Source organism: Protopterus annectens, chromosome 2.part1 (assembly GCF_019279795.1).
Source record: "Protopterus annectens isolate FY-2018-M chromosome 2.part1, PAN1.0, whole genome shotgun sequence".
NCBI lineage: Eukaryota > Metazoa > Chordata > Ceratodontiformes > Protopteridae > Protopterus > Protopterus annectens.
Window position 1 is genome coordinate 270729607 of NC_056729.1, and position 25493 is coordinate 270755099.

A 25493-nucleotide genomic window follows, 5' to 3' on the forward strand; every position below is an offset into this window, starting at 1 on the left:
CTGTTTCCCACAAGAAATACAGTTATTCACTTTTTCTGACATCCGGTAAAATACTGAGGCAAGAAAAACCAAAATGTTCCCAACGGGTACTTAGCCAACTCTGTTTCGGTCTGAAACTCCGGTTTCGGAAATATTTCAGTACGCCAACCTGCACTCGCAAAACTGCTTCTGCATCGGACCATGCGGCAAAAAAGACTGAGGATATGACGTCGGTCATGCGCATTAGTACCCTGACGTACTGACGTCAGTCTAATGCGCCCTGACCGACGTCAGCCTTATACTCTGGTATTCGGGCCGACTGGGACGCGGACTATACCCAATAGTCAGGACTGCAGCAATGGAAGACGAAGAACATCGTAAAGATAAAGACAGACTGCATAGGTCCAAAGCTGCCGAAGACGCTTCCGTTAAGCTAGTCACCAGTTCGCCGGTACTCAGCGAGGCACTTTCGCAGCCCCTAATACCCACTACTTCAGATTCGCAGGCCTCTACTGAGACCCATTCGGAGTCCGGTATGCTGCGAGATGCTTCTTTGACTATGGAACCTGCAAATGTCTCTACCTTGGATGGGTCCAGAGCCGCTGACTTGCATATCAAACCGACGCCATCTTCTTTTTCAAAGCCTAAAATTCTATCCATGCTTAGAAAACAGACATCCAAACCACATGGTCAGGCCCATATGCCTAAAAAACAAAGAATGGCCGAAGACCTTATTACTCTAATTAGGGGAAGCCAACCTTCTCCCTCTAAGAGACCTACACCTGATTTTCCTTCTAATCCTTCTGATCAGGATTCTGAAATTTCTGTTTCTTCTGATGACCAGGATTTGCCCTTATCTACCTATGAAGATTCTGATGCAGAGGACTCCATTCCCCCTGCTTCCCCTCCAGATGATTTCTCTTTTGGTGAAACTTTGCACACTCTTTACGCTGGGAAAGCCAGGATTACTCCGACTCCAAAGAGGCTTAGGGAATTCTTACTCCTACCTCAACACAGGACTTTAGCTATCCCTCCTGTACTGGACATTGTAGATGACGACTTCTTGGAATCTAGCCTGGCTCCAGATACTTTACCTCCTGCTCCCAAGAAACCTGACGGGTATTAGAGAGTACCTGACTCTCACAAGTTCCTCTAAGAATCCTACTGCGAACCCAGAGACCATTTCACAGGGACCCAAGGGCATTAAGGCTACTAATGCCAAAAACCCTACCACCTCTGATAGAGACTCCAGGATCCTGGACAGATGGGGTAAGAAGGTATACACTTCTGCTACTTTGGCCATTAGGGCCTTAAACTGCCAGTTTCATATGTTAAAAGTATCAGCAATATATTATTGCATTACTTAAACAGAAATTGATGGTGATTCCAGACAGTGTTGAAAATAAAAAAATACAGGATTTAATGCATTCTGCTGAACAAGTGGGTAAACATACTTTACAATGTGGTTTTGACTCCTTAGCGGCATCTTGGAGGGCTGCTGTCACTGGGTCTGTTCTTAGAAGGCCTGCTTGGCTTAAGGAGCAAACTTTGCCAGATCATGTTAAAGCTAAATTACTGGATGCTCCCTTAAACCAAGTCCGCCTGTTTGGCAACAAAGCAGAAGTAGTACTTAAAAAGATGATGGAAAAAGATAAATCTATGCAAACTGTTAAAGATTTCCTGCAAGTACAGCCTCCCAGATTGAGTAGGCATTGGCCTTCAAAGATTCCTGTCTCTTCCAGGCCTTCTCAGTCCAAACCCATGAACAGCAGACCACCTAGGCTGCAGTCTCAAGGTACTCAGAGGCCTAAGCAGTGGGGGCTCACACTTTCAAAGCTGGAAGTAGTAAGACAACCCCCTATGGTAAACTGTCACAATGACTTAACCTTAAGCCTTCCAAGCCCTGCTCCTTTAGGAGGAAAGATCGCCCTGCATGCAAAAAACTGGGAACTCATTACCCAAGACAAATGGGTTTTAAATATAGTTTCCCCAAAGATACAGATTCCACTTCCACACCTTACCAACCCTAAATGGTTGGCCAGACCTACCCCCAAATCAGTGGGCAGAGGCTCAACAGCAGGTTCTCTCTCTTCTAAGTATCAGGGCTATTCAACCTGTCCCAGCAGAGGAATGGGGACAAGATTTTTACTCCAGATTTTTCCTGGTACCCACAAAAGACAACTCCTGGCGTCCTATCTTGGACCTATCTATCCTAAACATCTTTTTGGTAATCCCAAAATTCAAAATGCTAACTCTTCATCAGCTGCTTCGCATGCTAGGCAAAAATGCCTGGTTGGAAACATTGGACTTAAAGGAAGCTTACCTGCACATTCCAATAAGGGAATCTTGCAGAAAATACCTATGCTTCAGAGCAGGCTACGTGAACTATCAGTTCTCTGCACTGCCCTTTGGCTTCTCTACTGCACCCAGGGTATTCACAAAATGCCTCGCTCCAGTCACTGCATTCTGCAGGCAAATAAATATTCAAATATACCCATACCTGGATTGCCTAATTCAGGCAGAAAGCCAGGACATACTATTAACTTATCTGGCATTTGTAAAGAAACTGCTAACCTCACTGGGGTACATCATAAACGAAAAGAAATCTCATCTAGTACCCTGCCAATAAATTGTATTCCTGGGAGCAAGCTTGAACACAACTTCCCAAATGGCTTACCTCACGCCAGAGAAACAAGTTTATCTGACAGCCTACTTCAAACTACTGGCCACAAAAGACCCAGCTATCTGCAAGGAAAATACTGCAAGCTCTGGGGGTTCACGGCTTCTTGCATCCTACAAATTCCATATGGAAGACTGCATATGAGGAGACTAAAATGGTATCTAAACAGCCTATGGTGTCAACATTCTCAGGACCTGGAATCAATGATTCCTATCATTCCTTGTATAAAGGCAGAGTTCCTTTGGTGGGCAGAGGCCTGCTACCACAACAAAGGACTGCCATTCACTCTAGCCCCTGCCGCCCAAACCCTAACAGATGCATCAGGCTATGCATGGGGGGGGGGGGGGGGCTCACTTGGCAGAGCAGTGCATTCAGGGCAAATGGAACCAGAGACAAATGCACCTGCATATCAGTCAAAAATAAATGTTTGCTATAGAATTCTCTGACAGCCTTCAAGGATCACATTCTTCCAGGACAATTACTGGTAAAGACAGACAACACCACTGTTATGTGGTACATAAACAAGCAGGGGGGAACACACTCATACCCTCTCTGTAGACTAGCCATGGCTCTGCGGAACACAGCTTTGAGCTGCCAAGTGGATCTACAATCTCATCTCCTGCCAGGCAAGCTAAATTCACTGGCAGACTACCTAAGCATAAATCTCATGGACCCACATGAGTGGAAAATGGAACCAAATATATTCAACATGTTGAGAAACAAATGGAGGAGCCCAGAGATAGACCTGTTTGCCTCCCCTCAAGACTACCAATTGGACAAATTCTGCACAAGGGCTCCCCTCAGACAAGCTTGGAAAGTGGATGCCCTGTCCTTCACCAGGGAAAACCTCTCAGTTTATGCCTTTCCCCCTCTGCTTCTCCTCTCGAAAGTTCTACTAAAGATCAAACAGGACAAACCAAGGACAATACTCATTGCACCAGACTGGCCACGCCAACATTGGTACCCCCTCTTGTGCAGTGTGTCACTGCTGGAACCATGTCACCTGCTTCAGACCCCTTCCCTGCTGTCCCAGCAGGAGGGCCAGATTCTGCACCCCCAGCTTCAAACCCTGAACCTTGCAGCCTGGCTAATTACCTGAGCTCTCCATTACCATCCCTCAGTAAGAAGGTACTGGATGTCATTCTGAAGGCAAGGATGCCTAGTACTAGAAAATTCTATGCTGAAAAGTGGGAAAGATACTGCTCCTGGAGCCAGACTTAGGGGATGGGCACAACAGTGCCCAGCTTACCGCATATTCTTCAATACTTAACAGAGATGCTTCCACAAGGGTCTTTCCTTCTCTTCTGTTAAAATTCATGCCTCAACCATTTCAGCATATTATAATATGGAGCCACCCCTCTTCTCTCACCCCTGCTGAAGCAATTCCTCAGAGGGGCCAAAAATTTAAGACCACCCAGGAGAGCCCCTACTCCGGCCTGGGACCTTAACTTTGTACTGGAAAAGCTCACCCTAGCTCCTTTTGAGCCAGCTGCAACTGCAGAGTTGAAATTCCTTTCTTGGAAAACAGCCTTCCTTCTAGCCATCACTTCAGCAAGAAGAATGTCTGAATTACAGGCCCTCATGGCAGTGGAGCCCTTCATAATCTTCCATGCAGACAGGGTTGTCCCTCAGGACCAATCATTACTTTATGTCTAAGGTGGTATCCAGTGTAGCCCTTAAATCAGTCCATTCATTTGCCAACCTTCTTTTCTAATCCACAGAACAAAGGAGAATGAATACTGCACTCTTTGGACGTGCACAGACAACATTTGGACAGGACTAAGCCTCTCAGGAAAACTCAACAGCTGCTAGTTGTCTTTGCTGCAGGGGCAGAGGGGAAGGCCATTTCAAAGCAAACCATTTCTAAGTGGATAGGCCATTGCATTTCTGCTATAAGCAACATGGAAAACCTACCCCACAGGGGATAAGATCACATTTCACCAGGGCTGCATCTCCTTCAACAGCCTTTCTCAGAGGTGTTCCTACCAGGGACATCCTAGAAGCTGCTACCTGGAGTTCTGTTCATACCTTCACCAAGCATCACCACTTGCCTATTTTTTCTAGATCAAGAGCTGGTTTTGCCACTGCAGTCTTGCAGGGCCTAATAGCTGGTCCTAATGCTCTCTAATTGCCTCCTCCCTTCCTTAGCTTTGGGAATCTACCCAAATGTAATGACTGCAACAGTGAAACATGAATAACATAGTACAGCTGTGTACACTTACCACAAATGTAGATGTTAGAGTGTATTCACTGTTGCAGTCCTGGTTACCCTCCCTCCAGCCCCCTGACTTCTACTGGCTATATCTCGCTTCTTTACTTATTTAAGCTTTCTGGTGTATTTGCTTTTTGTTGGAGGTGTAACCTTGTATATAATTGCTTAACATTATGGGGGCAACTGACATATGGGGCAAGAAAAAACTGATGCAATGGCGTCGGCTGACTACCTGATGTCATGGAAGAAGACACAGCAACCGACGCATAACCCAAGACTTTGATAATCAGGCCGGCTGAGGGCTACCTGCAAGCAGATAACCCAAATGTAATGACTGCAACAGTGAATACACTCGGACATCTACATTTATGGTAATTGTACACAACTGCACTTTTGCTTCCCAGCCGTTTCGCTTTCTGAATAACCTTGGGAATGAGAGGAAAAGCATACAGGAGACCCAGGGGCCAATCGTGAACTAATGCATCTCTGGGTGATGAGGGAAAGGTAGCTGCTGCATTTGGCACTGATTGTGCGGACGCAGCAAGGCTGTCCCCACCTGCGGAAAATCTGTTCCGCTGTTTCCTGTTTCAAAGACCACTCGTGAGGCATCAGGATCGCCTGGCTGAGCTTGTCAGCTATAACGTTGGTCGTCCCTGGAAAGTGTGCTGCCACCAGAAAATGCTGGGAAGATATCGCCCATTTCCAAACTCGCATGGCCTCTCGACAGAGTGGGTAAGATCTGGGTCCATCCTGTTTGTTGATATACCATACCACCGACATGTCTGACTGTATTGCAATAGTCCCCAGAGGAAGAAGGTCGTGAAGTGCTTGCAATGCCAAAAGCACTGCCCTCAACTCTAGAATGTTGATATGCAGGTGAGCCTGGTGATCTTGCCATGTGCCTCGGACAGTCCTGCCTAGAAAATGCCCCCCCCCCACCCTGTGAGTCATCTGTGGTTACAGTGACAACGGGTTGGCGAGGAACAAATGAAGTGCCCGCAGTCAGTTGATTGGGTAATGTCCACCCAAGGAGATCCTTCTTGCAAGATTCTGCAGCAGAATGTGATGGGATAATGTAAGGTGCTGAAAGGACCATTGGGACGACAGAAGCCACTGAAGAATTCTCATGTGTAACCTGGCTAGTGGCACTAATAGTATGGTGGAAGCCATGGTCCCAAGGAGCTGCAGAATAATATTAGCTTTGACCTTTCATAAGGGGAGAAGACGCTGAATTTAAAGAACCAGGTTCTGGGCCCTTTCGGCAGGAAGACGAGCCACCATGTTTACTGTGTCTATCGCTGCACCTATAAAAATCAAAGAGTGAGAGGGCAATAAGGCAGATTTTTCCCAATTTATAGATTCCCAGCTGGGCACAAAGCTGAATAGTAGCATCCCTGCTCTGAAGAAGTGGATGCCTGGTGGAGGCGGTCAGGAGCCAGTCGTCCAAATATGGAAACACCTGGAAAACTCGACATCTCAGGTGAGCTGTCACTACTGCCATACATTTGGTGAATACCCTGGGGGCTGTGGTGAGACTAAAGGGCAGAGCACGGAACTGGTAGTGACTGGCTCCCAGTCAGAAGTGTAGATGACTCCTTGACACCCTGTCCTATTTTATGTAGTAGTAGGCATCTTGGAGATCTATTGAGCACATCCAATTGTCTTTCCCTAACAACGGGAGTATAGACTGCAGTGTTACCATCCAAAACTTGTCCTCCTCTACTGATATGTTCAATCTGCTGAGGTCCAGAATGGGCCTCCAGTCCCCTGTACGTTTTGGCACTAAAAGGAATCTGAAGTAAGTTCCGGATCCTATTTGGTCTGCTGGGACGGTTTGAATTACTCTTTTTGACAGCAACTTGTTGACCTCTACAGTTGCCTGATCCCTGTGATTGGGTGGAACATCCGGGATCTTCTTGGGAACAAAAGGTGGAAGAGAAAAGGGTAGGACATAACCTCTGGTAATAATTCTTTGTACCCACTTGTCTTGAGTGATATTTAGCTAGGCTTCTGGATACAAAGAAATGTGACCCCCAACAGGCCCCAGAGAAGCACAGTCGGGCCACACATCAGGAGCGCTGGTAAGGCTGGCCCTGAAAGGGATCGTGACCCCCCTGGTTTTGCAGACCGCCCCTGCCTCTAGGGCGACGTCTACCATTTCCTCCTCCTCCTCTGCCTCTGAAGGAGGAGTCACCCTGTGCCGCCTGGAAAAACCTCTGGGACTTCTTGAACCACATTCTTACCACTCCTCTGACCCTTAGGGTACGGTCTAAAGGGAACAGTAAAACATACTCCCACGGCAGTGTGTGTTTTTCCTTCTTGCTCGCACCGGGTGAGTGTCTCCTTTACCTTGGATCCAAACAATGAGGAACCGAAGGGGGCGTTGGTAAAGGTAGACAAATGGTTCCGCAAAGTTACACAATCTCATCCAGGAATGATGCCTTAGGGAAATTCCTGAATCCGCTGCTCTACTCGCTCCATCAGCTACATACGAAATAAGCCACATGGAAGAGATGACAACAGAGTTCAAGGGGGACAACTGGGCAAAAACCTTGTCAGGGACTCCCTCAGTACATGTACCTTGTAAAGAGTCTCCTAACTCTTTAAGGAGATCTCTCTGAAGCCCCGTATAGTGAGTAAGGTAATTCAGCGACCTAAGGGTAAATGCCGCTGAAGAAGAGATACGCTTCCTGTATCTGTCCATCATTCAAGACTCCTTATTTGGCGGATGAACAGAAGTAGTCTCAGCTAGCTCCTTCTTCGGGGCTGCCACCATCATGGCATCTACAGGCACACCTTTAGATAAAAAGTATTTTCCTGGAGGGGCAGAAAGGGACTTGTTCAGTCTCCTGGGGACTGGCTCTGTGGCATCAGGAGTATCCCACACCTTTCGACTAACTAAATCCATCAGTTCGAAGGGTGGAAACACCCAAGAGACAGAAGATTGAGACTCGAAAACATTCAGGTACACTGATTTCTCATCAGAAGGGGTGACAGTGGGCCAGCCACACCTCTGTTTAAGGATCTCCAAGATGTCTACGAAGAAGACATCAGACGACGACTTGGGGGACCCTTCCTTCTCCTCGAGGTCAGTGTCAGATGTCAAGGACTCATCCTGGGAATCGACATGCTTCCTCTTACAAGTCCTCTTCCATGGGGGCTCCCGCAGAAGGACATTCCGGGGAGGTCTCGGAAGAGTGGGGGCCACCAGCCAGTGGCTCTTGAGGCTAAGGGTCTCTGCTGCCGCTGGTGGGAGTAGGAGCCGAGACAGGAGTAGGTGCTTTAGGGGGAAGAATGCTGGTACCTCTTGTAGGAGCGGACGATGGGGACAGCACACTCCTCATCTCAAATGCCGACCTCTCTGGCTCCGAGTTAGACGCAGGATCCAAACTCACCCTAGCCGACACGCCGAGAGGAAGATTCAGAACCGAAGAAGTTCGGTTTTAAGCATCACTGTCGGGGCTGACTGGAGAGCTTCGGCCCCTGGACACTACGGACGGCACTAAAAGTGTCAGAGTAGAACTCTGCTCCAAAACAGTCACAAGGGGAGCTGGAGCCGAATGCTCCACCGGTGGTACCAAGCACTCCGGCTCCAAAAGACCAGCATGGCTCGGAGGAGGAATGATCACAAAGGGTTGAAAAGGCTCGAGTGGCACCGGAACTGACTGGGTCGGAGCCAACAACAATTTAGGCAAAGTAGATGACTTCAAAAGTCTCAACACTACCCTCTCCACATCTTCTTCCGATAAACTCCTGGAAGACCTGGATGGCATAGTAGATCGGGATCTCTGAGGTACAGGAGACTTCAATAACAAGGAGGCCAGTAGAGGGTCCATAGACAGGCTCCGAAAAATTGTCTCAATAGTCTCAGAGGTCAGCTACGAAACACTTGGAACTGACACTGCAATAACAATACCGCTCTCAGTAGGCTCAGAGGTCTGTTGAGCTGATGAGACAGTGGATTTGTCTGTTTCTGAAACTTTAAGAGGTGGCTCCGAGACACCAGCCAGTGCCAGGGAGGGCCTCTTAGAAAATTTGACTTTCCCTTAGTAGATTTAGACAAATCTTCCTCGAAGGAAGGTTTAAAGACAACCTTTTAGGATGAGCTTGTTCTTCCTTTCCTGCAACATCCTAAGACTAAATGCATGACAAAATAAACAGGTCTCCTGTAAATGGATGGCCCCTAAACAGTAAATGCAGTTACCCTGATCATCTGTTATAAACATTTTTTGAGAGCACTTAATACATTTCTTAAAGCCAGACGGCTTATGATCCTTACTCTCTTTAGACATTCTGTAGTATAGGACACACACACACACACACACACACACACACACACACACACGCACACACACAGAAAGGGAAGGAGGAGGACTAGGTCCTCTAATTTAAACGGGCCTAGCCCTGCAGAAAGGAAAAGACACTATGAGGACTATGTCCTCTAAGTTAAACGGGTCTAGCCCAGGCAAGGAAGAGATAGGGTCTTCTAACTGAAACAGAGCCAGAAAGTTAGAAGATATCACACACTCAACAGAAACACAGTAATGAGTGGGAATTGGCAAAAAAATTAGGCTTATGCCAAGCACAAACAGAACGTAGTTCTGTTAACAATAGTAGCAATCCAGCGATGCTAACAACAAGCTAATTAACTAGGCTAAATAACAAGTGGAAAAACTGCCAAAACTCTGTCTAATAACACACACAGAGTAACAGAGCACAAAGGCGCCTACACTACTAATCTAAGAAAACCAGTACACAGGATACCAACAAACTACAAAAGGCCAAAAATTGCACCAAATGGCGCAAGTAAAAGCTAACTCTAATAACTAAACTAAGCAAACTGATTACTATAAGCAGTAACAACCTTCACTATATGAAACTATTTTAAACTAAACAGAGCAAAGAAATTTCGAAAAAGTGGAAATAAAAGCAATCACTTAGCCAGAGCCAAAGAGAAGCACAACCAAACTCATCGACGTGGCAAACGAGATCTGGGGATTGTACTGGTGCATCATGGGATACCAACCCAACCACGAGCCAACCACAAGTATTCCAGCTTGTAAATAGGCCGAGTAGGAGCTGAGGATCAGCTCCGATCCCATATGCAAGAATGAAGGTGAGATACAACTACAGAACATTAAAGCTTAATTTTGCAATATTTAGATAAAAAATGGACTGAAAGGATGGTATAGACAAAGGCTCTTTGCATCTCTTCCCTGGAATTTGTCAGGATGAGATAGTAGTCATCCAAACAGGGGAATATGTAGATTCCTTAGGTATGAGGGTTAAGCATTTCATAAATACTCTTGAGAGCCAGGGAAAAATAGGAGAGACAAGCAAGTCAACTGAAAATACTACTGCCCCACCGTGGATCTCAAAAATAGGTCAGCTCTCTGCGAATGGGCATATGCTAAGTACATAACCTTTTGAAAGTAAAGCCACAGCATTGCCTGGAAAGTTAGCATCCTGAACCTACTTCTTAGGACTCTCAAAACAAAACAATCCAGATTCAATTAAAATTACAGAAAAAGAAAAGAAAAAAAGCTAAACAAGAAATTCTGGACACAATAAAAGAAACAAGGGTGCCCAAAAGTGTACTTTTGTTCTAGAAATCATTTTGGAAGGAGCAGACAGACTAATAACAGACTGCTTTCTGTGTCTGGGCTGAAAATGGTGCAAGATGCTCTCCCATGTTAGCTGTGCCATTAAATACCTCAGGCTATAGGAGGAGACCTGCGCTATGGAATCTGAAATCTCTGAAGGGAAAGGACAGCCTACAGCTAATTTCCTTGGGTAAAAAAATTAACCTGCAGCACTGATTTCAGCAAAGACCATTACTTTTGTCTGCTTTTCATCTCTATGCCTTTGTCGCTCTTTCCTAGAATATTAGGCAGGGGAAGGTATCAAATGACAGTTTAAAGGCAAATGAAACAGTCTCTCAAAAGTAGTCAGCCAACTGGAACTTGCTGCAAACTGATTTGTTTAGTTTGCTGATATTCAAAATAGGGTCTCCAGTCCCCTGCCTTTTTTGATACTAAGAAGAACCTTAAGTTGTGGATTCTCCCTGGTCTGGGGGGACCTCTTGGATGACTTTTTCTAGCAGCCTTTGTACTTTAATAGCTGCTTGTTCCTTCTGACTGGGTGGAACATCGGGGGTTATTTGTACTGGCAAGGTTGAAAGGAGAAGGGTGTAATGTAGCCTCTGGAAATGATCATCTGCACCCATGTTATCTAATGTTATTGTTCACCAGGATTTCTGGTGTAGGGACAGTGGACCCCAGATTGCCTCCAGAATAGGACAGTCAGGCCTCTTTTCAGTAGCACTGAGAGGGTCTTCCAAAGAAAGTGTCTCTGGCCCTTGGTTTTGTGGGCCTCCTCTGCCCCAAAGGTGTTGCCTACCATTTAAGTTTTCCCCACTGCCTCTAGAAGAACTACCTCCATGTGTGTCTTGATGAGGCCCTTGAGATTTTCTAAACCACATCTTTCCACTACTTCTCCAATTCCTGGTAAAGGATCTCTAAGGAGTGGAAAAATGTATGCCCATGGCAGATAGGGTCTTTTCTGACAAGCACTGACAAATGACATGAAAGGCTCCACAAAAATCACAAACGCATCCAGGCATACCTCCTGATAGAAATGCCTGAACCCGCTGCTCGGGTCGTTCCTTTGGCTACATGAGAGATGAGACTCATTGACAAGTTTGAGATAGACTGTAGAGTGGCCAACTGAGGAGAGGCAAGATGATTGTACTTCAGATATGGATCCTGACAGGGTATCTGAAAGTTCCTTTATCAGACACTTTTGAAATCTCATAACATGTATTAGATAGTTTAAGGACCTTAGTGCAAAGCTCGATGAAGCATAAACATGCCTCCCAAACATATCTATCATCTGAGACTCCTTGTTATGAAGATGGATAGAAGAACTTTCCTCGGCTAGGTTCTTTCTTGGTGACTGCCAAGCTTGGAAATCAATGTTGCTGCAGGTTCCAGTTGACTGGGTGGAATTGTCAGGAACCAACTTCATTTTTATTGGGAGAAATAAAAAGGAAAGAGAGCCTCTTCTTGAAATTATGATTAGCATCCATAAATCTTGTGTTCTTCCAGGCTTGTGGGTACATGGATAAGTGCCCCTGACTGCCTCCAGAGTGCAACAGCCAGGCGACCTTTCAAGAGCACTGGCAAGGCTTTTTGGTTAAGTGACTGCAAAAGCCCAAATTGTGATCCGCCTCTCCCTCTTGGGTGACATTCATTAGAGTCACCTCCTCTTCTGCCAAAAGGGGATATGTCCCCATCAGTATTGTACTAACTACGTGATTTACAGAACGACATCTTGCTACCCCTCTGATTCCTAGAGAAGGCCCTTTGAAGGATGGAAAAGCGAATTCCCACAGTAGAGAGGTTTTCCCAGCTTAACTTCTGGTTAGTGTGCCTTTTACCTTTAGGTCAAAAACTGTGGAACCATAAAATGAGGCATTAACAGTGAAAGTTTAAAGCCTTCTGTGAAGTCACAAAGACGCATCAGGGGATCAGTGGCCAGTACTACCCAGGATGAAGCTGAGATGGAACCAAAGGCCTCCAAGAACATGATCTCGTCTGGTGAAGGGCCATGTGTGTACCATCCCCCTTGTTGCTTCATCAACTGTAGGATCTCAATGAAGGCAACATCTTCCAAGAGTGATCTATGGCAGCATTCACCTTCAACCCAAATCCGTCTCGTCTGTGAACAACTCAGAGGATGAGTCTATGTGCTTCCACTTCTGTTTCCTGTGAAATTGAACTGATCGGTGGTCAGACGACAAGAAGGAATCAGAGTGGGAACTCTTGCAGTAAGCAGTCTTCGGAGCCCATGGTGCTAACTGTCCCTGTCAGACAGGCAAAGGAAAGAAGCAAATTATTCACTGAGGTTGGGTTGGAGCTAAGCTGAGCGGTAGCACTTCCTCTTGTTACAGCCAAAACCCTCTCAAAAGCCTAGAAGGCCAAAGCTGCTATTGGCTCAGAGTGAAATCTCCTCCTGTCCGAAGATGGGAACACGTCGGCACTAATAGCCTTCGGATCACAGGGCGGTCTTGAATCCAAGCTGTTGAGGGCTGAAGCTCTGAGAGGGAGAGACTGTTACAATAACTTCAGAGTTGAACCATCCCCTTGAGTCCTGGCACTGACAATTCAGCTCCAAGACTCGTACTCATCAGAATGTTTCAGAGGCGAAAGATTCAGGGATACAGTCGGAACTGAAGTAGCATGAAGTGTCGGCTCTGACCAGGGCACACCAGGGCAGGTCGGAGACAAATTAAGCTGGGACCGATGGACTTTGTGTAGTGCAAGAAAGGCTCTTCATACAGAAGTATCCAGAAGACATCCCAGAAAAACTATTCTGTGCGATGGGATAAGAGAAGAATTTTGCAAGTTCACTTGAAACCCCAGACAGAGGAGTTTCATGATACTTGAAAGGGAAACTTGACAATTGGGGAAAAAACAGAAAAACAAACATCTGTACACGAGAATCATCCAAATATGGAAAGCTGCGAATGACTTAAAGTTATTAATAAGCATTTACTAAAACTGGACACTAGGCACTAGAGTTTTGAGTTTTTTTATTAAACCTGTGTTTTTGCGGTTGCCAGTTGTGGATTTCTTCTTGCTGCTGTTCTTCAAGCTGTTACATACTAGACACTATGTAAATACTCCTGCTGCAGTGGATACATGAAGAGTAAGAGAGAGAACTGATGATCGTAAACTAGACTAAGTCCATCTGAAATCTTTGGAATGTGTTGGAAAGCATCTTTTTAAGTCTAACTTCACCATGAAACTGAGTAAAGGAATGAGCCATACCCGGGTTTGGAGGAATAACATTTTGATGTTTGAGACCTTGACAAAAAGACTGAAAAAGGAGAGTTACTGATCCTCAAGTTCCCCCCTTTCTTTGATACCAGAAAAATACTTGAATAAAAATGTTGCCCATCTTATCTGAGGGCACTAGCTCTACAACCGTCTGAGACATTTGTTCCAAAACTGAATGAAGCAGGGAGGTTTGATTTACACAATGAGGTAGAATCCCCTAAAAACCAGAAAAGCTGCCATTGCCATCCGCACTCCAGCTGGATGATTTCTATGACCCATTGGCCTGAAAATCTGATGCTCTTGGGTAAGATGAAGACCTAGACTGAGGGATAGATTGCCAGGGGTGGGTGGGGTGGGAGGAGTAAACTGTAATAGTAGTAGTAATTTCTTCTGGGCTATCCTTTGTTTTAGATGGCCTCTCTCTTTCTTTTTAGAGCCTCCTTGCCACTGCCTTTTAAAGTCCTGCTCGTTAGCAACTGGCTGCTTAAACTGCTTTTTGAAAATGGGTGCTGAATTAGACAGCAAAAGTTTTCTAAACTTTGAAAAGGGAAGCTGGAAAATGTGAGTCACTCCTTGAATCAATTTTCCCCATTCATCAAATATTTTAAGAAACTCAGCAGCAGACAGGCCAAGCAGAGCAATCCTTATTAAAGGAAGAATTTACAATCTCAGTTTTAACATCTGAGAAATTTTGAGAACATAGAGCAAATCTTTATGACTGACCCTGCAGTAGCAGCTCTGGAGACAGTATCAGCAAAATCATAAGAACAGTTTATGGAATGTTTGCATAAATGAGAAGCAGATGCAATCAAGTCATTCCATTATTTTTTTACCTCAGAACACAGGTCAACAGTTAAGTTTATCAAGTTCTCAAAAGAAGCAAATAAAATTTTAACTTAACCCAGTTTAGCAGACTGAAATTTTGAAAGTTAAAGTAGCAGAAGAATAAACTCTTTCCAAACTTCTCAAAAGCCTTCCTATCCTTCTCACAGGAAACCTAGTTAGCATTAATCATATGTTTAACAGCATAAGTTTTAGATAAGGAAATAACTGCGGTAGTCTGCTTTAAGATTAAGAAAATATTTGAATCTAGGGTACCTTGTATAACCTTATCAGGCCTTTTAAGAAACAGGAGTTTAACTGTCAAGCATACTTCAAGTTGTCAAAAAAGTCTCTAAAAGCTGATAAAATGGAAGACAACAGCAAACAATGGAATATCCAGTTGCAACAATTCATAATACTTGTGTAAGATAAATTATTGCTGAAAAAAAGTATCCAAAATTTACAAAATAAATTGTCCATATTCACTTACCATCTCACTCTTCTCCAGCAGGTCAGTCTTACACTGTTCCATTTCAGAACGAATGTTCTCTAGACTTTGCTGCAACTCATTTCTCTCTTTAGTAACTGATGTAATAAGATGCTGGAGGTGACTTGCTCCATCATTTTCTTGGTTTTCTGACAGCAGTCTATCACGTTCTCTGGTAACAACTTGCAGGTCTTCACTTAACTGTAGCATCTGAAAATGAAAGAAATGTTACAATACATGTAAATACTGGTGGAAAACAGTTCAAGCCTACCAAGGTGTCACAATAAGCTCACTACATTTACACCTTTATTTCTTTCACCACTCATATTTGTTCCAGGCACCTCTACATCTACACAAAATATCCACACTACCATATAACTTGGCTGCTAAATACAAGATGATATGTATACTATTCTCCAATAAGGTCTCTAGGAATGAAAAAGCCCCTATTCTCTTTGTTCACAGAACACAACACTGTTGTGTGTCACTATTTGTAGTGCCCTCGGATTTAATTCTGCTTTGAATGCTAATACAAAACATTAAATAGCCATCATTTTTCAAAAATGACCCCCCCCCTCTGTCATCAGAAGCACTGAACAAAAAGCTGATGATAATGGGCTACTGCGATATACCATTATGCTCTGGTCTGGTTCTGTGAAGAAGCAGGAATTCCAGATATTGAAATTTGGTGAAGTCATAAATACATTTCATTAATGACTCCAGGGATAAATTAAACTAGTACAATCAAGTGATTATGTAGGTTGACTGCACAGGTTCTTCAGTTGCTACTATATCTTGTTCGTGTGAACTAGTGCTTTGGATCATCAGGATAGATGACGGCATGCAATACAGAGCTTTGAAGAATGCCTCTACCTTGATCTTGTATTTGCATTGAGATAAGTAAAGTCTTTTGTGATCTCAACATTATCTCATACAGAAATTCCTCTATAGTTTTACATACTGAGGTGACTCTTGGTAATCTCTTCTGCTGTGAAGGGAATGATCTCTACTTTTGTCCTCTCAGAGAGATTATTACACTCAAGTACTACAGCATTTTATTTTCAGCCTGCTGGAACAAAGAACTCAAGGACTCTGGATCTAGCCTGTCATTCAGATAGGGAAAATGCAAATTTCCTTCAAACTTGAGTCTGCAACAAATGGGTAGCAGGCACTTGCTGAAAATCCCAAATGTCACAGAAAACCCAGACAAGGAGAACTACCCACTAAGAACCTGAGAAACTGCCTGCTGGCACCACAAATGTAAAACGTGCAGGTAGGATTGGAGGAAGGCATCCATTTACAAAAGGGGAACCAAGGACTGTAGTGAAGATATCTTGAACTTGTTTACTGTAGCAAATCTGTTTAAATTAGACAAATTTACAGTTGGTATTCACTGATCCTCCATTTTTGGAATTAAGAAATAATCTCGAGTAGGAGCCTACTACTCTCTGACACATGAACTTGCAGTTCAGCAACTGTTGTATGACTAGCAGGGGATACTGCATCTGGTGTATAGTTGAAGGAATGACTGAAAGAAAAATGAGAGCAACTTGTAATAGGAAGCTGTTTGCTAGTTACTCAGAAGTGTAAAATCCAGCAATGGGAGTGTTCAGTTGTGTTAGGATTGTTCTCTGTGTCATGCTTTGGTATTCATCTGTGCAAGCACCAGTTCTGGTGTTAAACACTGTGCATCGGATGCAGACTACTGGTGATGCTCTGACAATGTCAGAAACATATCTGCCAATACAAAGGACAGTGCAGATGGCTCCAGTACAAACAGACACAGCAGCTTTCAAATTCATATAAAGAACCACTGGGCAACCATCTAGGCTGGTACCATCAAACACACAAATACGTGTATCCATGTGATGTTAAAGAGGAATACAAACAAGACCAAGAAAATGGAAAATGAATAGAACAGTCAGGACCTAGGTTAAGTGCCATGACAGTTAAGATTAGAGTGTGAAGAGAGTTTTTCATACCATTAGAGACACCCTCAATCAGGAGCCCTATGGCCAGGTCAAAGATCCCTGAAAGAGTTGCATACAAGACCTTAGAAGATCATCCTTCCTTAGAACAGTTGGAAGACTCACCTCAAAGGGGTACTTAGGAAAAGGACATGCAAAAGGATGCACATATACTCCCCCTTGACATCCCTCACACCAGACTCAAATCCTAGCAAAGGGAGGGATCCTCACAATTTTTCTGGAGGACCTCAAATCTGGATGGATATTGGAGTTAATGAGGTAGATGGGAGCGAAGGTCCACATAATCCTGTGCATATGATGAGCTGATTCTGCAAGAGGAATTTCAGACAGTTTCAATTACATCTTGAGTGATTCCCACTCATGGTCTGAATGACTGACCCTGTCAAGCAACAGGTATGATGAAAACCTAATGTGGCAGAACCCAGTCTGAGGAAGCTTGGCAAGATCTTCTGGCCTCCCATAGACTGACCTCAATACAGCAAAATCTTACTTAAACTCAACTGTGTTAAATGCGACTACACATGAATCTAGTGACAATAGCCTAGCCAGCCCATCTGTCAGAAGGGGATACTAGAGCAATAGACTATAAGGGGAAATATGTTTTTGTCGTAAGGACTCAATTACTGAATGCATATAACCAGCTTTCAGAGATGATCTTGGACTTGCTGAAGGTTGCTAATATCAGATGTTTTCCAAATCAAATTAAAAATGACTATGCTAAGCATTACATTGTTATCAAGGAGGTTTGTACATGATATGGTTGATGAGAAAGCCAGGGTGGCTAGCACAAGCATAACAGGTAAACTGGCTCGAGCTCCCACACTACCTCACTTATTCACAATTAACCACTGCACATAAACTCATATACAAGCCTTCAACATGCCCCTCCCTCTCCTCCTTACTGACTACATACCACCCTAACAGGCCACTAAGATCCAAAAACACAATGAAGCTGAAAAACCTACCCTTGCAGCTGGTCAAATGCTGTACTCTTTTACAGTCTCAAAACTATGGAATGCCCTCCCACCTTCTATCAGAACAATCAGTAATCCTGCTCTCTAAGAACGTCTCTCATACCACACCACTCTTTTCTCTGGCAATGTACTTGTGCCAAAATAGTACCTCCTAACACCTGATCCACTACTATATCCCTATACAATATCACTACTTGGGAGCTCTCTGACTTGCTGAATTCAATTGATTATGCCTACAAAACTTCAACAATAACAATTAAAACTGCTATCCTACCTGACTAAATCCATCCTAGATGATCAAACTGTACACAATATTGATGTGTAATGTTTGTAAATAACTCGTACCATTGTCTTTAATATTTCCATGCATCAAGACTGTATATACACTGTATATTGTGCTTTTTCCTGTATGTACTATTAATGTTATGCCAAGCTTTTCTCCCCGGGCCTCTACTGAAAATGGGCTCACCTAGGCCCAGTAGACTTTCCCGGTTAACAAATGCAATAATAATAAATATATAAATAACTTCTTAACTGCAGCACCTAAGCTCAGACCTTCTGGTTTTGTGAAATGATTCCAGTTATCTTTCACCAACAAACCCTTCTTTGGACCAAAGGTGAAAGAAAAACTACACAAAATGGAAAAGAAGGGCAAACCACTTTCTGCTGTTGCAGTCAAACTGTTGTCCCATAGATGTCTTTTTTCAGGAACCAGAAGGGAACAAAGAATCTGGGGGTCAGAAAATCCCAGTGGCAGACCCTTCAAAAGTTTTCAGACAAGGACTCCTTCAACAGATGATTCTCTTGAGGCAAAGACTGTTGGCAAAATAAGAAATTCAATGATACTTCCCCAGACAGCAACAGCAGAGCCCTTGAGGATTTACCAGACTACTAAACATTCCCTTTAAGAAACACCCAAGCTTGCTTCCCATTCATTACCAGATGTTCTACCCCATCAAAAACAGACAGCAAAAATAGAGGTCATCAATCTACTTCAGAAGAGAGGCATCCAATAGGTCCCACCAAAAGTATATGCAGCTTACTCATGCTTAATTTTCTTAAGAACTAAAAACAAATGCCTCACACTGATATCAGATCCAAGAAAATAATCTTTATGAGTAAACAAAGATGTTCCCTCATACTGATCACAGCTGTAGTAGCCCTAGCTATATGGGTTATATCCTGCCAATGATACAAATGACCAGGTTCCAAAGCTTCAGGGCACCTTCCACATGTCCAAACTGTCTGGCAGCTCAACCTGAGCTAACCAGAAGACACGTTTAGGTTGCCAAGCTCTAGAGAGCTTTAGGGCCAAAAAGTCTGCTCATCTGAGGCTTCTGAGGATAGGTCAGCTTGTGCAGTTCTTTTGCTGGTCAAATTAGTTTCCCTTGGGGTGAAAAAACTTCCATGATTTTTGTTTAAATACCCTTCACTTCATGAAAGTTATTTTAAAGCTAAAAGTTTGCGTTTTAACAGACTGCCATTAGACTGTACTGTACACCATTTAAACAGGGGCACTTTTTTCTCCTCCCAGTTTAAAAACAGATTAAAGTAACTGAAAACCATTTTTTCCATGGAGAAATTTTGTTTACAAAACTTGCCCACAAAGTAAAATAAAGTGCTTTTAAAAGACTTTTAAAAGCGACGTTTAAAGACTTAGTTTTTACACCTGCATGTGCCGCTTGTTTTGCCGGAAAGAGGCACCATTTTTTGAGTTGATAATGGAACAGTGTTTATCCTAAAGTTGCTTGTTCTTCCAGCCACAAAAAGAAACATTTAAGCAAACAGCCTTTGCCATCACAGCAGGACAGCAATTTGCTTCAGGTGCAGGTGAGCAACTCTGCTGTGGCCATTACTTTACCCTCAGGCTAATCTTTTACCCCAGAGCCCTCTGCTGAAACACCTACAGCCACTATGGACATGGAGTTGATCTTCTGTGGCTGTTGGGGACCCCTCAGTGGGTTAGGGAAAGCAACTTGTTGGCCCTGGGAGAGGGAACAGGGAAGACCACCCTGTTTTGTCAGGATGTTAAGCCCATCCATGAGGAAGCTGCTGCTGCCAAGAAGACTGTTGATCCCAGTTTTTCTGTTAAAAAGAAACAGAAAACTAAGCATGTATCTACTCCTCATCACATTTCCTTAGACAGTAGCAGTTTACTTGGGCCAACTCAAGATTTAATTTAGGCTACTTTACAAGAAGGATCAGTAGTTTCTGGTAGAAGAGGGATACCTTCTTTCCATAAGGGATTTATGACTGATTTGGGAAAGGATGATGAAGGGACAGATGCATTTTTTTCCCCTCAGATTTCTGATTCACACTCATAGGGGAGCTCAGTTTCTGATTCTCCCAGTGTGGGGCCCCTCTTTCTCTGAGACTATTTCTAGAATGTGCCAATGTTTTCAGGGGGAAAATACCGAGGTTTACCAGTCCCTCAGAAAATACTATGAGCTGTTACAGAAGCAATTTTCAGAACCTGCACATATCCCTCCAGTTCTGTGAGATTTGTAGGGCATGTGTGTTACTGCTGGCAGTTTTCCTGACAGTCAGCCAAGCTGCCTCTAAAAAGGTAGACAAAATGTGTAAAATTCTTCAGTCTTAAGTTTTTATGCACTCTTCCCAAACCTGGTCCTGCTGCTGAAGCTTTAGTTAATCCTTTTGCTACTAAACACAATGACAATCCTACTTTCTCTCAAAGACGGAAAATTATTAAGTAAGGGGAAAAAGTGAAGGCTTTTGCAACTGATTTTCTGAATATTGAATTGTCAGGCTCATAAGTTAAAGTTTGTTCTAAATGTGATAGAATGACAAATGCTTTATCTACACCTTCTTGTATGGAAAAATCTGCTCTAAATCTAATTTTACTGTTCAAGTCACTATTCATTTTATACAGTGTGTGTATGACTGTTGATTTATTCAAGAACTATGGCCACTGGTACGGTTTTGAGGAGGTTTGCATGGTTTCAGTCTCAGAACCTCTCAGATGATGTTAAAAATTAGATTTTAAGATTCACATTCGGACAGAGGTTTATTTTTTGGTCCCTCTGCTGCACAGGTAATTAAAATGTAAGATGAAAGGAATAAGCTGATACAGGGAATCTTCAGAACTCCTTTTCTGTGTTTTTCAAGGGATTCTCTAACTCCTTATCCAAGCTCGTTAAGAAACAAAATAAATGGTCTCTCTCAACAAAATGCATGTAAATGGATGTTTAAGAGGAAATGGCATGGGGGTTCCAAGAAGCATTCGGGGAATGACCAAAGCCAAGAACAGTCGAATAAGTCAGAATGACGAGTTTGTTCCTCCTTCCCTTTCTGGCAAAGGCATTTTTCTTTCAAGAAAGTCTAAATCTCCACTTTTTGCTTTGGTAACCGATAGTCTTAGACTAATGGGTTCTGAAGATCACTCATCAAGATTACAGATGGCAGTTGGTAGAAATTCCTCTTTTCCAGGGGAGTAAATTCCTCATCATCCAGACCAGACTCTTGTTTCTACTTGTCAGTCATAAGATGCTGTCCCAGGGAGTGACAGTACCTTTTCCCCCTTCCCAGGTGGAAAAGTGTTTTGTTTTTTTATTAAGGGTGTGTTTAGTACAAGAGAGAAAAATGCTCGGAGACCAATTCTGAAACCTACTTTCCTAAACCTGTCTGTGATGTGTCCAAATTCAAAATGTCATTTCACACGCGGTTACCTCTGCTTCATCATTCAATTTTATTTATTTATTTAAATTTGTTGACCGGGAGTGTCCGACTGGACGTGGGTCCATTTTCAGCGGAGGCCCGGGGAGAAAAGCTCCACAGTAAAATAAACAGACAGTAGTTACATTGGATTACATAGCGATTAACAATGTAACATAGAAATTACTTACAACATATTTACAGATGAAGAACATAGTACATCAGTAGACAACTAGAATCTTTATCAGTGAAGTACATAACAGGCATTAACAAAGGTAACAATGAGAAGTTCCTGCTGTATAATAAGTACTAGGTTTATAAGCAAGTAATAATTCAGGTTTTCTTGTAGCACCAGTTTTAAAACATGCCCATTATCACATTCTTATTCATCCAGACTTCAGGCATTTCTTAAGGGATGTGTGTGTTTGGATCACATTAACAGTTCTCTGCCTTACCCATTGGACTATCCACTGCACCAAGAGTGTTAAACACTCTAGCCCCATTTATAGCTCACCGCGGGCTACAAGGTAACCACAGTTTTCTATATTTAAAGTAACTTGCTTATCTTTACAGAGCCTTTTCTCAAAGCATCATGAATCGCTTGAGTGAGAGAGGTCTTATACAAGCTGGAATTCCACGAAAACATTCACAAGTCTTTCTTAACTCCTCCTTACAGGGTTGTACTTTTGAGATGTCAACTAGATACCACAGTTCAAAGAGCTTTTCTTCAACAGGAAAAAGTAGATACATATCTGCATCTATTTCTATGGTTTTCCATTCAGTTTGGTCACTGTGAGGAATACGTTAAGATTTTGGGTCTCCTGGCTTCTAGATTTCATGATATCCCTGGAAAGACCACATAAAAAAGATACAGTGCTACCTGAAGTTTCTATGGTCTCAGCACCAGCACTTTGAAGACTCAGAAGAAATCCGCCCAAAGTCATTGTGGTGACTCTCTTTTGCCCAGACAACCATGGTTGAATCTGGTTTCTTTTGGAAATAAATGGCCAGGGGTAATTACCACGAAATTCCTCACAGACTAGAACTACCCACGCAACAGCAGCAGTGGCTGATACATCCTGACACCAATCAACTTCAACTGATCTCCTGCATGATAAGGTCTTAATTCCTGTTTACTGAGGATGTGCAGCAGGTACTAATGGAAGCAAGAAAGCCTGCTACTAAAAATCATATGCTAGCAAATGGAAAAAGGTTTCTAGTTGGTGCCAGCAACGTAACAGCATCCATTTCAGGGCTAATTGTTATCTGATTTTACAATAATTCTGAAAGTTACTGCATGATAAGGTCTTAATCCCAGTTTACTGAGTATGTGCAGCAGATACTAATGGAAGCACAAAAGCTTGCTACTAAAAATCATATGCTAGCAAATGGAAAAGGGTTTCTATTTGGTGCCAGCAACATAAACAGCATCCATTTCAGGGCTAGTTGTTCTCTGATTTTACAATAATTCTGAAAGTTACTGTCCTATGGCCTTTCTCAATCCTTTGTCAAGTCTCATTTATCGGTCATTTCAGCATATCTACCCATAGATACTCATCTTTCAATGCAATCTCATGTCAAAATGTTTTAGAAATAGGTTTTGCATAAGAAACCTTCAATAAAACTGGTGAACCCTCTTGGGATCTTAATTTTGTTTTACAGAAGCTAACACTGGCTCCATTTGAACCATCTAACTTGGCTGACTTGAGGTCCTTAACATGGAACACAAGTTTTACTGATTGCTCTGACCTCTGAAAAAAAGGTATCAACAGTTGCAAGCTCTGATTGCGAGTCACCTGTATCTCACTTTCCACAAGAACAGGGCTTCTTTGAGAACTAATCCTTTTATGCCTAAAGTGACATCCAAGTTTCTTTAAGCCAAACTATCCATCTCCTAGATTTCTTCCCTGAATCTAATCATGAGGAAGAAGAACACTAAACAACTTCAAATGTCCTCAGATAACTCAGGTACTATCATCTTTTATTTATTTTATTTATTTTACATTTGTTAACCGGGCTAGTCCAACTGGATACATGTCCATTTTCAGTGGAGGCCCGAGGAGAAAAGCTCCACTATCTAATGCATAATAACAAAAAAAATACATTCAAAGTACATAGGTAATTTAAGACGCAACTAAAACAGGGATTTAAAATTACATAGGGAATTAAGACACAAGTAAAACAGGCATATAGGCTTTCCTTTCAGTAAGTTCAAAAAGGTGAATACAGAGACTATCAAATTTCTACAGTACAGGTCAAAGTACAAAGGTAATTTGAGATTCAACTAAAACAGGCATTCATAATTACATAGGGAATTTAAGACTCAACTAAAACAGGCATTTAGGCTATCTTTTCAGTAAGTTCAAAAGGTGAAAACAGAGACTTATCAAATTTCTTCAGTACAGGTATATAAAATGTGAGACAGAAATAATTAAGTAGTTTAAAAGCAAAAGATAGAGTTACTAGAAAATTTTAGTTTGAAGTTGAGAGAGTCAATTTCTCAGGTAGAGATGAAAAATAAAACGGAGAAATAGAGTTGGGAGACAGTGCAAAGGGTGCAGGAGAAGGTAGGAGGTATGTGATCAGCTAGGGTTATTGCAAGAGCAAAGCCAGTGATTGGTTAGAAAATGTTTCAGTTGAGTTTTAAATAGTGTGATAGAAGTTTGGGCTAAGAGGTCTGTAGGAAGTTGATTCCAAATTTTACCAACTGAGTTGGAAAATATAGAGTCACCTGCTGTATTCTTTGATAGAGAGGTTTGAATCAGTATTTTATTGGAAGAGCGTAGGGTTTTAGGTTGTTATAGGGTTTTATCAGGGTGGAGAGCATTGGTATCTTTTCTGGGTGGTGAAGGGCTTTATGGGCAGTTGTAAGCTGATAGTATTGAATTAGGTGAGGTAACTCCAGCCACCCTAGGTTAAGGAGGTTCAGGCAGTGATGTGTTTTATATGGAGAGGCAGTGGCAAATTTGGCAATGTTGTTATAGGCTGTTGTAAGCCTATTGATGTTATGTTTAGAAAGATTAGTATATATGGGGGATGCATATAGTAGAGTAGAGATAAGATAAGTTCTGGCTATGGTAGTTCTTGCTTCAGGAGTTAAGAAAGATTTGATTCTGTAGAGAGAACCTAATTTTTTGTTAGTTGCTTTTATGATAGAGTGGCTATGAAAATCAAATTTTAGTAGGTTGTCGATAGTAACTCCTAGAAGTTTGGTTGTTTGGTCAGGAGAGATAAGGGTGCCAATGTTAGAAGTAAGTGTGAAACTAATAGGGGGAGACAGGTGTGTGGGTGAGAAGAGGAGAAGTTTAGTTTTCTTAGGGTTTAAGAGAAGGCAGTGATTGGAGAACCATTGTTCTATGGTGGTAAAAGTTTTTTGAGTAAGTGAGTGGAGGTCAGCTTGGGTTGTGGCAGAGCAGATGATGGTGGTGTCATCGGCATACTGAATGCAAGTAGTTAGTGGGGTGGCTAGATACAGGTCATTAATAAAGATGGAAAATAAAAGAGGACCTAAGATGGAGCCCTGAGGTACTCCTAAAGTGGTAGGGAGAAGTTCGGAAAGATTGTTGTTCCATAAAACAGCTTGTTTCCGATTCTGAAGATAGGAAGTAAACCAGCTTAAAGCAAGATTATTGAGAGAGAGAGATTTTAAACAATGTAGGAGGAGTTTGTGATTCACCATGTCAAAGGCTTTTGACAGGTCTACAAAGAATGCAGATGAAAGAAGATTCTTATTCGGTTTATATTAATGGAGTCTATGAAGGATAATAAGGCTGTTGTGGTGCTATGGTAGGGACGAAAGCCATGTTGGCAAGTAGCTAAAAGGTTATTAGATAGGAGGT

The 25493-nt window shown here is 42.8% G+C and overlaps 1 protein-coding gene across 1 annotated transcript in view; it reads right to left on the reverse strand.

The window, feature by feature from the left end:
• CENPE (centromere protein E) overlaps window positions 1–25493 on the reverse strand; it is a 3008010-nt gene that overhangs the window by 1099044 nt on the left and 1883473 nt on the right. The window contains exon 37 of the mRNA XM_044063442.1: window positions 15024–15230. Within this exon, the coding sequence (XP_043919377.1) occupies window positions 15024–15230 (207 nt within the window). The remainder of the gene's footprint in view (window positions 1–15023; window positions 15231–25493) is intronic.